This window comes from Mustela putorius, unplaced genomic scaffold (assembly GCF_011764305.1).
Source record: "Mustela putorius furo isolate JIRA1106 unplaced genomic scaffold, ASM1176430v1.1 tig00003845_pilon_pilon_pilon, whole genome shotgun sequence".
NCBI classification, from domain to species: domain Eukaryota; kingdom Metazoa; phylum Chordata; class Mammalia; order Carnivora; family Mustelidae; genus Mustela; species Mustela putorius.
Genome location: NW_025421998.1, coordinates 52,429,323 through 52,442,309, shown reverse-complemented (window position 1 = coordinate 52,442,309; position 12,987 = coordinate 52,429,323). Strand labels below are relative to the sequence as shown.

The 12,987-nt window shown below is 39.8% G+C and overlaps 1 protein-coding gene and 1 long non-coding RNA gene across 2 annotated transcripts in view; one reads left to right on the top strand and one right to left on the bottom strand.

Moving 5' to 3' along the window:
* Positions 1 to 3,078, bottom strand: part of ABCB5 (ATP binding cassette subfamily B member 5) — a 140,493-nt gene extending 137,415 nt beyond the window's left edge. Inside the window, exons 1-2 of the mRNA XM_045089731.1 lie at positions 3,072 to 3,078; positions 2,470 to 2,824 (exon numbers count right to left, since the gene is read on the bottom strand). Coding sequence (XP_044945666.1) covers positions 2,470 to 2,824; positions 3,072 to 3,078 — 362 coding nt within the window. The remainder of the gene's footprint in view (positions 1 to 2,469; positions 2,825 to 3,071) is intronic.
* A 22-nt stretch (positions 3,079 to 3,100) lies between these two features.
* Positions 3,101 to 12,987, top strand: part of LOC101675455 — a 52,441-nt gene continuing 42,554 nt past the window's right edge. Inside the window, exon 1 of the long non-coding RNA XR_001177939.2 lies at positions 3,101 to 3,207. This is a non-coding gene — a long non-coding RNA (uncharacterized LOC101675455). The remainder of the gene's footprint in view (positions 3,208 to 12,987) is intronic.

The window sequence follows — 12,987 nt, the reverse complement described above, 5'->3', positions numbered from 1 at the left end:
ACTCAAGTGATGTTTTCTAACAAAATATACAGTTTAAAATGGCGATTGTGATTCATACTCTGCCCACAGGAGGGCCACACAAATCAGTATTTCACAACTTTTTTTTTTTTTTTTTTGTGATGAATTGGTTTACGTATTTATTCCTAGAGCTTTTTTCTCCCTCTACAAATCCAGATTATTTTTATAATTTATAACTTGAATTAAAAATTTTCAAGTTCCCTATATAAAGATAATCTCAGTCCATTCCAGTTTTTAAAACCTTTCATTACCATTCAAATGTTGATGTCTATGGTAGATTAGAATTCCCATTTCATTTTCAGAGACTTATTTTCCCCAAATGCATTACTTTTCAGTTTAAGCATCTGAAACCAAGAGAGATGAGGTAATTTCAGTCAGAATCAAAGTCAGTTATTGATAATCCAAAATAAAGCCAGGATTTTTTTTTTTTTAAATATCAAGTTGGAAACATGAGGACAATTATTCTTAGTAAAATGTAAATAAAATAATAACTATTATTTATTGACTAACTATTCTGGACCAGATTTTTTTTAAAGATTTAGTCATTTGAGGGGTGCCTGGATGGCTCAGTTGGTTAAGCAACGGCCTTCAGCTCAGGTCATGATCCTGGAGTCCTGGGATTGAGTCTGCTTCTCCCTCTGACCCTCTTCCCTCTTATGCTCTCTCTCTCTCACTCTCTCAAGTAAATAAACAAAATCTCTAAAAAAAAATTTAGTCATTTGAGAGAGAGAAAGAAAACAAGTGCATGCATATGCAAACAAGCACAAGTGGGAGGAGGGGCAGAGGGAGAGAATATCCTCAAGCAGATTCCCAGCTGAGCAGGGAGCCTATTAAAGGGCTTGATCCCACCACCCTGAGATCATGACCTGAGCTGACATCAAGACTCACTGCTTGACTGAGCCACCCAGGTGCCCCTGGACCAGAATTGTTTTACATGATTCTAATCCTCCCAAAGCAGCATGGCATGGTATATGTCACTTCATTGTTTGGGATGAGGAAATTGAGTCCCAAGGATGTTAGTCTGACATAACTACTGTGTGACTTTAGTGGGAAGAACTGGCATCTGATCTCAAGTGCCTCAGAAGCCAAAGTCCACAAGCTTTCCTTTTCCACACTGCTTTTCTCCCATTTGGCTTTGAGATGAGTTTCCACTTGAGCTATCATATTTATCATCTCAAGTTTCTTCCTCAATTACATACTTTATTTCCAAAACAAATATTTATGCACATAAATCTCTATCCTAACAGGAAGCAGGGAATTAAAAATCACATAATCGCCATGAAAAGCTTCTCGGTCTTCCTACGGGAAAGGGAAATTGTGGTTTGTAAGAAGCACACTCAGGGACCCCTTACCAGCAGTTTGTGGGCCACTGGGTCACAGAAGGATAGGGGAAGGCACTGGGAAGGCAGAGAAAATAAATATGCATTTAAAAATCCCTTCATAAGCAAGGACAAGTGATGGGAATAATTTGGATTCATTAAATAATCTGCAACTTTTTCTTTGTAAATGTCTTGTCCAACTACTGAAAAGTCCGAAGAGGCCATGCAACGTTCTAACCACTAGATGTCACTGTTGCATATGATATAGAATTTCCCATTAGGCGCCTTCAAGCTTTTAAGAGCGGTATGTTGACTGCCTCTGTTCCTCTTCCCTGAAGTTTACCCTTCAATAGAGCTATTAGAGATATAAGAGATCCAACACAGCTCCTGACAAGGGACTTGTTTTTCTTAGAAAAGCGGCGACAAACCTAGGCAAATAGAGAGTATTACAAAACTGGCATTCATTTGTGACTAAGTTGCAAATACGCAGGGTGGAAGAAGCAAGGGCTCTAAAATCTCAGAGAAATAAATGTAAACAGGAGTGGCCGTGGGGGGTTCATAGACTTGGGACTTGGGTGATGTTCTAACATATGAGTAAGAGATGGCCTAGGTAAGGAAGTCATTCCGAGGAGGAGGAAAGACATGAGCACAAGCATGGAGGTGGAAATAAATATAGAGCTGGGGTGAAGTGGAAGACTCATTGGGGAAGAGTGGGAGTTGGCTGCGGAGGAGACAGATTGTATAGGACCAGAAATAACAAAGAAGAACACTGTCACTTACCCTCCCTCCCGAATTTGCCTCGAAAAGCTTCTGAGCAGAAGAGAGATGTGAGGAACTGTAGGAACATCAACTGTTCGGGTATTGGGGTCAGGGAGAATCACAACAGCTCAGTCCCTTGTAAACCATTATTTGAGCCTCCTTCACTGTGTAATTACTTCTGTCACTGTGTAATTACCCTTTGTCATTTGCTAAGGTTCCCCTCCCGACAAATCTTGGTCAGGGCATAGCAGATAGCACCCCCAAGCTCATCCCAACATAAAGCAGGTACCTGTTTGTCTTCATATAGAGCTGGGGCTTCTGCTTCTGGTCTGGTCTCTCCAGACTGGCCTTCCTTCGGCTGCCCGAAAATCACCTGAATTTGCTCTCAGAGATGTTCGGCCAGTCAGCAACCCCTTTAAAAACATCAAAGGTCCGCTTTCGCTTCAGTGGGAGCACGTCTCCAAGCAAAGGCTCCTCTCTTCCAACTGTCCTAAAACAGTTGCTGACTGTTTCACAGATCTTCTGTGGTGGCAGACTGTTCCACAGATCTTCTCTTCTGCCAGGCCCCACATTATAAAGTTCTGAGAACATGACAGGCAAACCTTTCAGACTTCCGGTCTCTTTGATGAGGTGTTCTGAGGAGGGCGGAATGGCGGGCAGAGGCTGGGGGATGTGGCGTGGCGCTTCTCGGGGGTCAGCCCTCGTCTTCTGTCCGGCAGCTGGGTCTTCTTGGGGTCCAAGCTATTGGAATCCACGAGCTGGAGGCCACGGGCCTCTTGGTAACTCACGTGCCTCTCAGCCTCCTAGTGGTCCCATCCCGGCATCCTTTATCAAGCAGATACGCCAGAAAGGTGCTGCCATGGACCAAGACGATGAAGCAGCCACAGACGACGACAAGCAGGATCCTTGCCGTAAGGGCAGGAGTCCGGGTTCTTCCCCCAGAGGTTTGCGCCCTCTACATCCGGGTCCTCCCACCGGGCATCGTCGTTTCCGGCGGCGCCTGCTTTCCCGCCACAGCGGACGCGGAGGTGGCCTCTCGGGAGGAGCTGGCTTCCCGCGCTGTGGTGTAGAGGTTGGACGCGTCTGGGGGAGGCATTGACGGCAAGAACAGGTATTGCTAAACAAAGTGGTCGGCAGCGGTAGAGGCCGAGTGCTAAGCCATGGCAGCGAACATGCACGGGTACCTCAAAAACGGCACTACCCTCGCTTGGTTTCCTCTAGTTGAGAATTATGTCATCTGGGATGGAATGAGCTTAAAAATATCGAGGCTTAAAACTTGTTAATGGCCTCTCCTTGTTCTCAGGACGAAGGGGCTTCCAATCTCGCCTGAGCCCACACCTCCAAGCATCTTGTGTGCTGGGCCTTCTGTCCTTCTTCCACTTCCTTGAGTTCACCCTCCTGCATCCTGAGAGGGCCCTGCTCATTTGTTCTGTCAGGAGCTCTCCCTGCATCCGTTTGCCCCTCTCACCCCTGACTGCAAGTGAGCTCATGCACACTCATTCTTCAGCGGCAGCTCAACCGTCACTTCTGCGGGGAGGCCTTCCTGGGCCAGCTTTATAATATTGCTTTCACAGGTGTTTTTCCTTCATAGGATTTTCCCCTTCTCAATTACATACCTTTTTCAGTGACTATTTGATTAACCTTTGCCCTTCCTCCCAAAATGTAAATTCCATGGTTGTAGGGTCCCTGTCTGCATTTGTTCACCATAATTTGATTCTCACCTGTGGGAGGCAGTAGAAATCGTTGCTTCTCCACTCTGCGTCTCTGATGATCCCATCGAAGGGGGGAGGTGAGGTGGTTAAGAAGCTGAAAATGCAGAGTTAAATTTTTCTAGATAAGATAGGGCCCTATTCCAGCTTACATTTCATTGTGGAGCTACCTGCACTCTGGCCCCATAGGACCTGGAACCAATAACGTCTTAAAATCTGACTGTTAATTAAATGCCACGGGGCTATGATTGTTGTATCCAGTAAGTGAGATGAAGCTAAAAGCATCCAAGCCATTCTGAGAATATTTTCACAAACAAGAAGACCTTTCCTGAAATGTTTCTGGAAAACCGTTAGGGATTCTTTGTAAGGCTTACAGGTTATGACCTACAGAAGTAGAGGCTTCTGTAGCAACCTAGAAAATAAATAACTTTCAGTTGCAAGAATGAAATTCAAACCTTTGGACATAATTTTTAGCTAAGTCTTTTGCACACATTTTGTGAATATATTTTTTGCCACGTGGCCAAGGTAACACAACAAGCATTATGTACACTGAGGATGGGATTTCCCTGTGCCCAATCTATTGTGTGGGTAAGCCATGCTGATGCCTTGTGAATAACTTACATTATTTTCTTGACTTTATGCTGGTAACCACCTCCTGGTAAGCAACCAGTAAATTGATGACCTCATACAGCTAATGGTGTGATTAGATCAGGAACGAGCATTGTTACAGGAGATGACTATCTGCATTTTATATTGTTCTTTTATGTTTAGAGTTGTGTTGGATTGTATATTTTAAGAAAGATTACAGCCATATTTCTGTATGCTTTTTCCATATGCTTTTTGGAATATGGAATCTTTTGGAATCTTTTCCAAAAAGATTCCATATGCTTTTTCAAAACCTTGCTATACCCACCTTAAGGGCTGAGGTCTTTGCTTCTGTCTTTGAAATTGCATGGCATTTTGTGGCTGTCTTGACAAAGAGAATGTGGTAGAAATGACACTGCATGATTTATGAGGCTCAGTCAAAAACTGTGATATGGCTTCCACCTTCTTTACTGTGTCTCAGTATGCTTACCCTTGCAACCCGGTGACCATGTTGTGAGAAAGCTCAAGCCACAGGGAAAAGCCAGGGGTATAGGTTTATCAGCTCATGGACCCAGCTAAGGTCTCAGCCTATTGCCATTTTCAATTCATGTAAGAGTGAGTTTTTCAGTTGATACTAGCCCATTCTTTGAGCTGTTCCAGATGATGCCAGGCAGAGCAGAGAGATGAGGTGTTTCCACAAAGCCCCATCCAAAATACAAGTTCATAGCAAAATAACTACTGTTAAAGACACTAAGTTTTCAGGTGTTTTGTTACACAGTAGTTGATAACTGGAGAAATAATCCTAAACAGGGAGCAAATCATTCTATTTCAGCTTGCCTCTGAGGTTTTGTAGAAGCTGTTTCTTGTGATTAAAATACCCTTTCCTTTCCTTCCTCTCCCATTCCTTGTACTTGTCTAACCTTGAGTTAATTTTTTAGTAAGTCTTCCATAATCTTTGGTCAAATACCTCTTCTATATGTGTAAACCTTAGTAACAGTCCTGGTCACATGGGCTATAAGGATCCATTGAGATGTCTGATGTTTCTAAAGATGGTACATTCATTTTTGTATTATTCATCCTTGTATCATTAGTTTTTGTACATCCAGGATCTAACATAGTGCCTGGCTGCACCATCTACCACCTGTGTGAACTTGGCTAAGTTGATAAATCTATCTAAGACTCCCTTTTATTATCTATGAAAGGAGATAAAAGCTCCAACTCATAGAGTTTTGTGGGGATTAGAAGATTAAGTCATCTAAGGTGCTGGCACTGAGTAAATGCTTCATACGTGTAGCTATGATGCTTATTAGACTAACCTCAAAATAGGATAAAACACTCAGCATTCTAGAAAGCATGTCTAGCAAGTAATATTCTGAGATACATTAGTGAGAGTTTTTGATCCCACTTTTCTGCTGTTTCACTGAGGAGCTCTCTATTTTTTCCTCACAATATAGTTTTCTTGTATACTGCTCACGGAGAGAGGGCAGGTATACAGCTTAGAAAGGGAATGTTAGTTGGACTGATAAATGGATTTTGAAACTCATAGCAGAAGCAAAAGTCTTGAAAACTAAGTTCTTGAAACAAGCTACTTTAAAGTTCAAAAGTGTGGCTTTGGATATCAGAATCCAAATTCCTGAAGGTAATAAGGCATGAGGATTATGCCAAAATTGACAAAATGTATGATGATGTAAGAATTGATCAGAGATTCAAATCCTGCTTTGTATCCCCTCAGTCCCACCTCCCAAGCAGAAGGGAATTGGTGCATCCTATACCAGGCTTTCAGGTTATAGCCAAGGTAGACTGGAATCCTATTAGAAGGCCTTTAATTATCATGGGACTGGTTAGTAGACCAGCTTCGGCAAGATGAATAGCCTGAGCTAATAGTGCTGAAGACCTCTTCACAGAGTCCTTTGTACCCTATGGGTGAAAGAAAGGATCCAATGGGCATACCTAGTGTTAAAAGAGATCAAGTGGACTTGAAGGAACCTGTGGCAAGACAAGAAAGATATGGAGTGTATATATATATTTGTGTGTGTGTGTGTGTTTGTGTGTGTGAGTGTGTGAGAGAGAGAGAGAGAGAGAGTGATCTGTGGTGGGAACAATGACTGGAGGTCATTTTCATCAGGGCCTATGAGCCCATGACAATTAGCACCTATTGAAGAGATTTGTAGCTCAGCAGATAACACTGTAATAGTTACATTTTTTCCCCTGGTACAATATATAAACTCCCAGGGGTGGGTGAGTAATTTGAGAACATTTAGGCAGAGACTCCTTTTTCCTTCAATTATTCCACCTTTAGAATTCAAGTGAGTCGACAGCATGGTGATGTCCAGACTATTTCAGCAGCACCCCTCTGCAAACTCAGTGGGTTTAGGGCAGTCTATTGACCATTTCCTGTTGATGGCCCTTCCAACAGCATGAATCTCATCAGTGTGGTTTGCCAGTACCCTCAGCCAGCTCCCCCCACCAAGAAGTCAATGCAGGCTTTTGTGAAGGCCAGCAAAAATATCCCTCTCCTGGAGATGTGCTGCCTCTTCAAGATTTGCAGGTGTCAGCAACATTGACCTTCTTATCACTACAGTCTGGAAAAGCACATGCTGTTCTCAACAGTCTTGGCAACAGGCTTTATGAGAAAATTTTGTGCAAGTTGTCTTTTCCAGTTATAGCTAAACCACCAGGGTCAAATTCTGTTTTGCACACAAGATCCACTGATGAATACTGTTTGCAAAACCTGCAATATCCAGGCATAAAGTGCTCTGAACTCTGAATTGTGAGCTATTCTGTAGAGAAGCACAATAAGGGAAATATAGAGGAGCAGTTTTAAGAGGGAATATTTATCAGATTGTCTAAATTCTTGTCCTAACTCCAACAGTTACTAGCTCTAAAAGCTCAGAAAGGTATCTTACTTCTCTGTTCTTCAGTTAACCTCTTTTGTAAAATAGACAGGAAAAAAACCCACTTATCTTGTGTGCTCTGGGGATTAAAAAATAAATGCACAATAAAAGCACGGTGCTGGGCATTTTGTGAGTTCTCAAACTCACAAAATGCTTATTATTTCCAGGATTGATGGTGACAGAAATGTTGGTTGCCTATCCTACAGCCATTTCCCACTGCCCCACCTTCCTTATAAATCAAGTATTGTTTTCTGTATCTACCTGGAAGCCATATACTGCTGAATCTTGACTGAAAACTTGCTTACTAACAAGTGATTCTCCTTTGTTTCTGGGCACGCAAGGGACTGGCACTTCTGCACCTGCTTGAGGCTGGGCATGGCATGTAACTTGTTGTGGCCAATGAAATAGGAGAGATGATGCTTGTCACCTCGACCAATGGCACTCTAGATGATGAAAGTCCCAAGAGAACACAATCAGTGCAGAAACCTCTGTCAGAATATGATAGACATGTAGCATGAATGAAAAATAAACTTTCCAGCTTCAAACCATTGAAATGAATGTAATTAGTTGTCATTGGTTACCACAGCTTTACTTAACCCACCTCAGCTGGTATAGAAGAGCAAACTTCATAAAACCTACTTTACTCTTTAATAACTATTTTGTACGGCATCCTTTGTTTTATTTTTCAGAAATTATTTTCACTACAATGAACTATTTTTTGTACAGATTCCCAAATTATTAATTTATAGTTGTTTTATTCATATCATAGTGCACTGATTTTTAGCTTTTGTCATTGGGAGTTTTCTTTTGTGGCTACTATTTTTAACAAACTCAATATGCCTGGTCAAAATTTTCAGATCTAAATTCTAATAAGAGGTAAATATTCTATAACTTTTTTATTAGTAATAAAGGTTTATTAGAGAGGGAGCAGTACATGGAAGGGACTATAGGACTAAATTGATAGGTTCCAAACTTGCCTCTGTCACTGCCTTCTGTGTTGCTTAGGATAAGTTACTTAACTTTCTTATGCTTCACTGCTTTCCTCTATGCAAAAGGATGATATTAGCATATAACTCATAGTTTATTTTATAATAATGTACTATAATTCTGTGATTAATTCTCTGATGAGGGTTAATAAATAACTTTTTTATTAGAAGTATTAGAATGGTGCTAAACTTGTAAAAGGTATATGAATATTTTTAAGTGAATAAAATGTACAAGCTTAACTGCTGTCAATTTTTTTTTTTTTTAAGATTTTATTTATTTATTTGACAGAGAGAAATTACAAGTACACTGAGAGGCAGGCAGAGAGAGAGAGAGAAGGAAGCAGGCTCCCTGCTGAGCAGAGAGCCCGATGCGGGACTCGATCCCAGGACCCTGAGATCATGACCTGAGCCGAAGGCAGCGGCTTAACCCACTGAGCCACCCAGGCGCCCCAACTGCTGTCAATTTTATGTGACTTTTTTGTTTGTACAAAATATAATTCTTGCTTGCTATGTTTTTGTGGCTGTAAATTCTATCAACAAGATAAAAGTTTTTGTCAGTTATTTTTTTAAAGGTTTTATTTATTTATTTATTTGACAGAGATCACAAGCAGAGAGGCAGGCAGAGAGAGAGGGGGAGGCAGGCTCCCTGCTGAGCAGAGAACCTGATGCGGGGCTAGATCCCAGGACCCTGGGATCATGACCTGAGCTGAAGGCAGAGGCTTAACCCACTGAGCCACCCAGACGCCCTTCTCAGTTTTTAGTCTATAAAAATTTCACTGAGAATAGAATATTTATGTTATTTTTACTAGTACTGTTTATTGTAAATAATTTAAGAAGTTACATTAAATTTTAGTTAACCTGTAAGAAAGCTGAGTAATTCTCTACAAATAGTTTAGGATTATTCTGTGTCCAGGATTGGTCTATTGTATTACAAGTATAATTTTCCATGTACTTTGGATCACTTTGTAGTCTGGGTCCTTTGAAGAAAATGCATCAGCAGGGTAAAAATTTCAGGTCACATAGCATGGGACTTAAAGGCAGGCTAGACAGAGTAGAATCACCATTTCTTCCCTTTTTCCACAGATGGATGAATCTTCTACACATTCATAAATCATTATTCAGTTGTCCAACAGATGATGATTGAATGCCTACTACATGCCAGTAACTGTCTAGGCGCTGGAGATACAGAGGCAAACAAAAAAAAATCAAAGCTTTTGTTTCCTGGAGCTTGCATTTAAAATGGTGGTAGTGGGAAATAGATGAAAGAAATAAATACATATTTAGGCAACAATAAGCACTCTGGAGAAAAATAAAGACTAGGGAAGATGGCAATATCTGTGTATGAAATAGGAAAGGCAAAAGAACAAGCTAAAGGTGTGTATGGTAGCAGAGTTCTCTAGTGGAGGAATAGCTCAAAGACCCTGAGGTGGGAGACTGCTTGGTTTGTCCTAGGTAGATCAGTGTTATGTGGGGCATAGTAAGGCATTGTGGGAACTTAGACTTTTACTGTATGAGATGCGAAGATAATGGATGTTTTCAAGCAGGGGAATGACACTGTCTGAGCTCATGAATCGTAGAGCTAGATTACCTCAGTGAAGTCTTGACTCCCTGACCTGTTACCTGGGTCATTTTGGGCAAATTATTTTTTTCTCTGTGTCTCTGGTTTCTTACCTGTAAAATGGGATGACCATGGTACCTGCAATGTAAGATTAAAGATCAAAATAATTAATATTTGTAACAAGCTTTGAATAGTTCCTGGTATATACAAAATACTGTGGAAATGTTTGCTATGTGAATTAAGATATTTAAAAGAGTATCGCTTTGACTATGGTATGGATTATTTATCATGTATATGACTATTACCTGGAAAGTACTCTGTGACTAACATTCAACTCCAGTGTTGTTAAAATATGAACTGTATTCTGATTCATGAAGTATCAAGGAAATAATTAAGAAGATAAGAAGCACCATAGAAAAAATGATGAACTTGCAAGCAGAAGACCTAAAGTTCTAATGTTACTTTTTCATTGAGATTATGAGTCTGACTTATTTAAAGCCACATAGTTGGGCTGTGTTTGGATTCTGTGATTTTCCTTTTTATAATTTAGTTTAGATAATGTAAGGTGTGTGTGTGTGTGTGTTTCCCCAAGGAATGATTTGAAATGGAGCAAAGGGCAGTCTGTGGCAGTGGCATGGGGATGAAGGGTCTCATAGTAACATTCAGATGAATATCATGAAATTCGGGAAGATGTCTGGGCTGGTAGTCTGCATTCCCAAGGAGGGCCTCTAGGATACTCTACACACATACCACAGAGTTACATATTCTGATTCAGAACCAAAATGCTGCATTAGCAGAAAAGATTTCTAAATATATGAACTTGAGTTAAAAACTCCTACTTCTTCATGGCTTACACTGGCATATAAGGGATTCAGAGGGAATGAGGGTATGAGAGAATCCTCATGAATCCTATGTCTGTGTGTGTGCACATGCATGTGTGTGCATGTGCATGTATAACTTATATAACTATTCTTTTAAGCCAGAAGGAATTTAATACTTTTACTTGGAAAGATTCATGTCTTTTTTTCTGGTAACTGGTGGTGTACAGCTTAAGGACAATATCAAATCCATTATAGAGCAAATGAGTCCATCTTTTCTTTCTTTCTTTCTTTTTTTTTTTTTTAAAGATTTTATGATTTTATTTATTTATTTGACAGAGATCACAAGTAGGCAAAGAGGCAGGCAGAGAGAGATAGGAGGAAGCAGGCTCCCCACTGAGCAGAGAGCCTGATGTGGGACTCGATCCCAGGACCCTGAGATCATGACCTGAACTGAAGGCAGAGGCTTAACCCACTGAGCCATCCAGGCACCCCGAGTCCATCTTTTCTTTACACTTGACATTATAAGAGAAAAAGTTTCTAGACATCTCCATATGTAGCCATTTGAACTTATAATATTGTTTTTCTCATTGAGATAGTTATTATATAAGCTTTCATCTGTGTGAAACATAGTTATTTGTTTACTTGCAAATCCCAAAAAAACATTTTCAACAACTTCATAAAGGTGTATGTATTTATCATATTTAAAGAGTCATATATAGTAAGTGCTGAGAAATATATATAGTAAGTACCAACACACTTGCAATTTGTGCAACATCTAAATTAGTGGCAGAAGATTTTATACATCTATATATATAGATAAACATATACATGTGTATACACATCTGTCGATTATTTATATTTGATTCCAAGCATTTAACTTGGAACTTCTCCAAAATGTATCTACCTTAGAAAGCTTGATTCTTAGGATTTAGGAGTCATTTAACTTGTTGAGAATCTGAGAAAAGCTAAGGGCTCTATTTCTAAAAATTAACATACCCACCAAATTTTTCATACATTTTTAGTGATCTTCTGAAATGCAGCTATATATCCACATGATACCTTTCTAGCAGCGATTGTTAGCTGACAATATTAGCTGTCACACATTTGTGTGTTAGCTGACTCACATTTGTGTCTGTTCTGCTACAAGTTTAAGTACAAAGAATCTCTTTTATCAGTAATGCTAAGAAATGTTTACCTTTTAGAAAGGTCATTGTCAGGAATAAAAAGATGAGCTTCAGAATAAGTCACGGAAAATGTGTGATCCCTTTTCAGAGATGAAGGCTTAGCAGCTTGGGACTGACCTTGACGATAGCGTGTAACTGTGCAAAGTCCTGTGATTTGGGTCCCAAAGGGAGGGGAATTTCAGGTTTAGAGAGGCTTCTACAGAGTAAGATAATATATAGGAAACTCTGTTATATTCTTTAAAACACTGATACATTTAAGGTGTGTAGAATATTGATTTAAAAAGTGGTTTAATCTAAAAAGAAAGTATTTAAGAATGTGAGATTGTTAAGTGTTTTCTTTTAACATTATTTTAAGAAGCATATCTGACATCAGATTGTAAGCCCAGTTAACTGGTTAACTGGTTGAGCCCTATTATATATTCTTACTGGCTCATTCCTCTTACCCAGATACCAATGTCCACAAAAGAGAGCTCTTTAATGTCTTTTGTTCTTGACATATCTGTGTTGTTTCTATAATTTTTTTTTTTTAGTGAGGGGGAAAGAGCAGTGGGGAAAGGGGCAGATAGAGAGGGAGAATCTTAAGCAGGCTCCATACCCATCATGGAAACTAATGCAGCGCTTGATCTCACATCTCTGAGATCATGACCTGAGCCGAAATCAAGAGGTGGACACCTAACTGACTGAGCCACCCAGAGCTGTGGTTCTATCATTTTTATGTATAGTTATCATCCTGTTCCTCCTTATTTTATAAATGAGAATTTTGGATGTTTGTGAAAACAAAAGATGGATTTTATTGATGCCTAGGTTTTTATCAACTGCTGAATCAATTTGATCCACTCAAAATGGTCACTTTATGATGAGTGGTACAGAAGACCCAAAGTGTGGTGTTTAATAGCTAAAACAATCTTTTGAATCACTGATTTATTTTCTTATTTCCATTTAAATTTCTACAAGATAGAGTTTCTGAAATGTGCCACATCTTTCAAAGTAGAAAACAAGCCAATAGAAGATGTTTCTCAGTAAAGCCAGCCACTAATATGAGAAAAATTGATTTGAACATATTACTTTAAATTTGTTTTGAAGAGTGACCTCATAGTTAGCAAGGATAACTTCTAATGGAAATGGTTGAGGAAATCAATGCTGTTTAAAGAGTA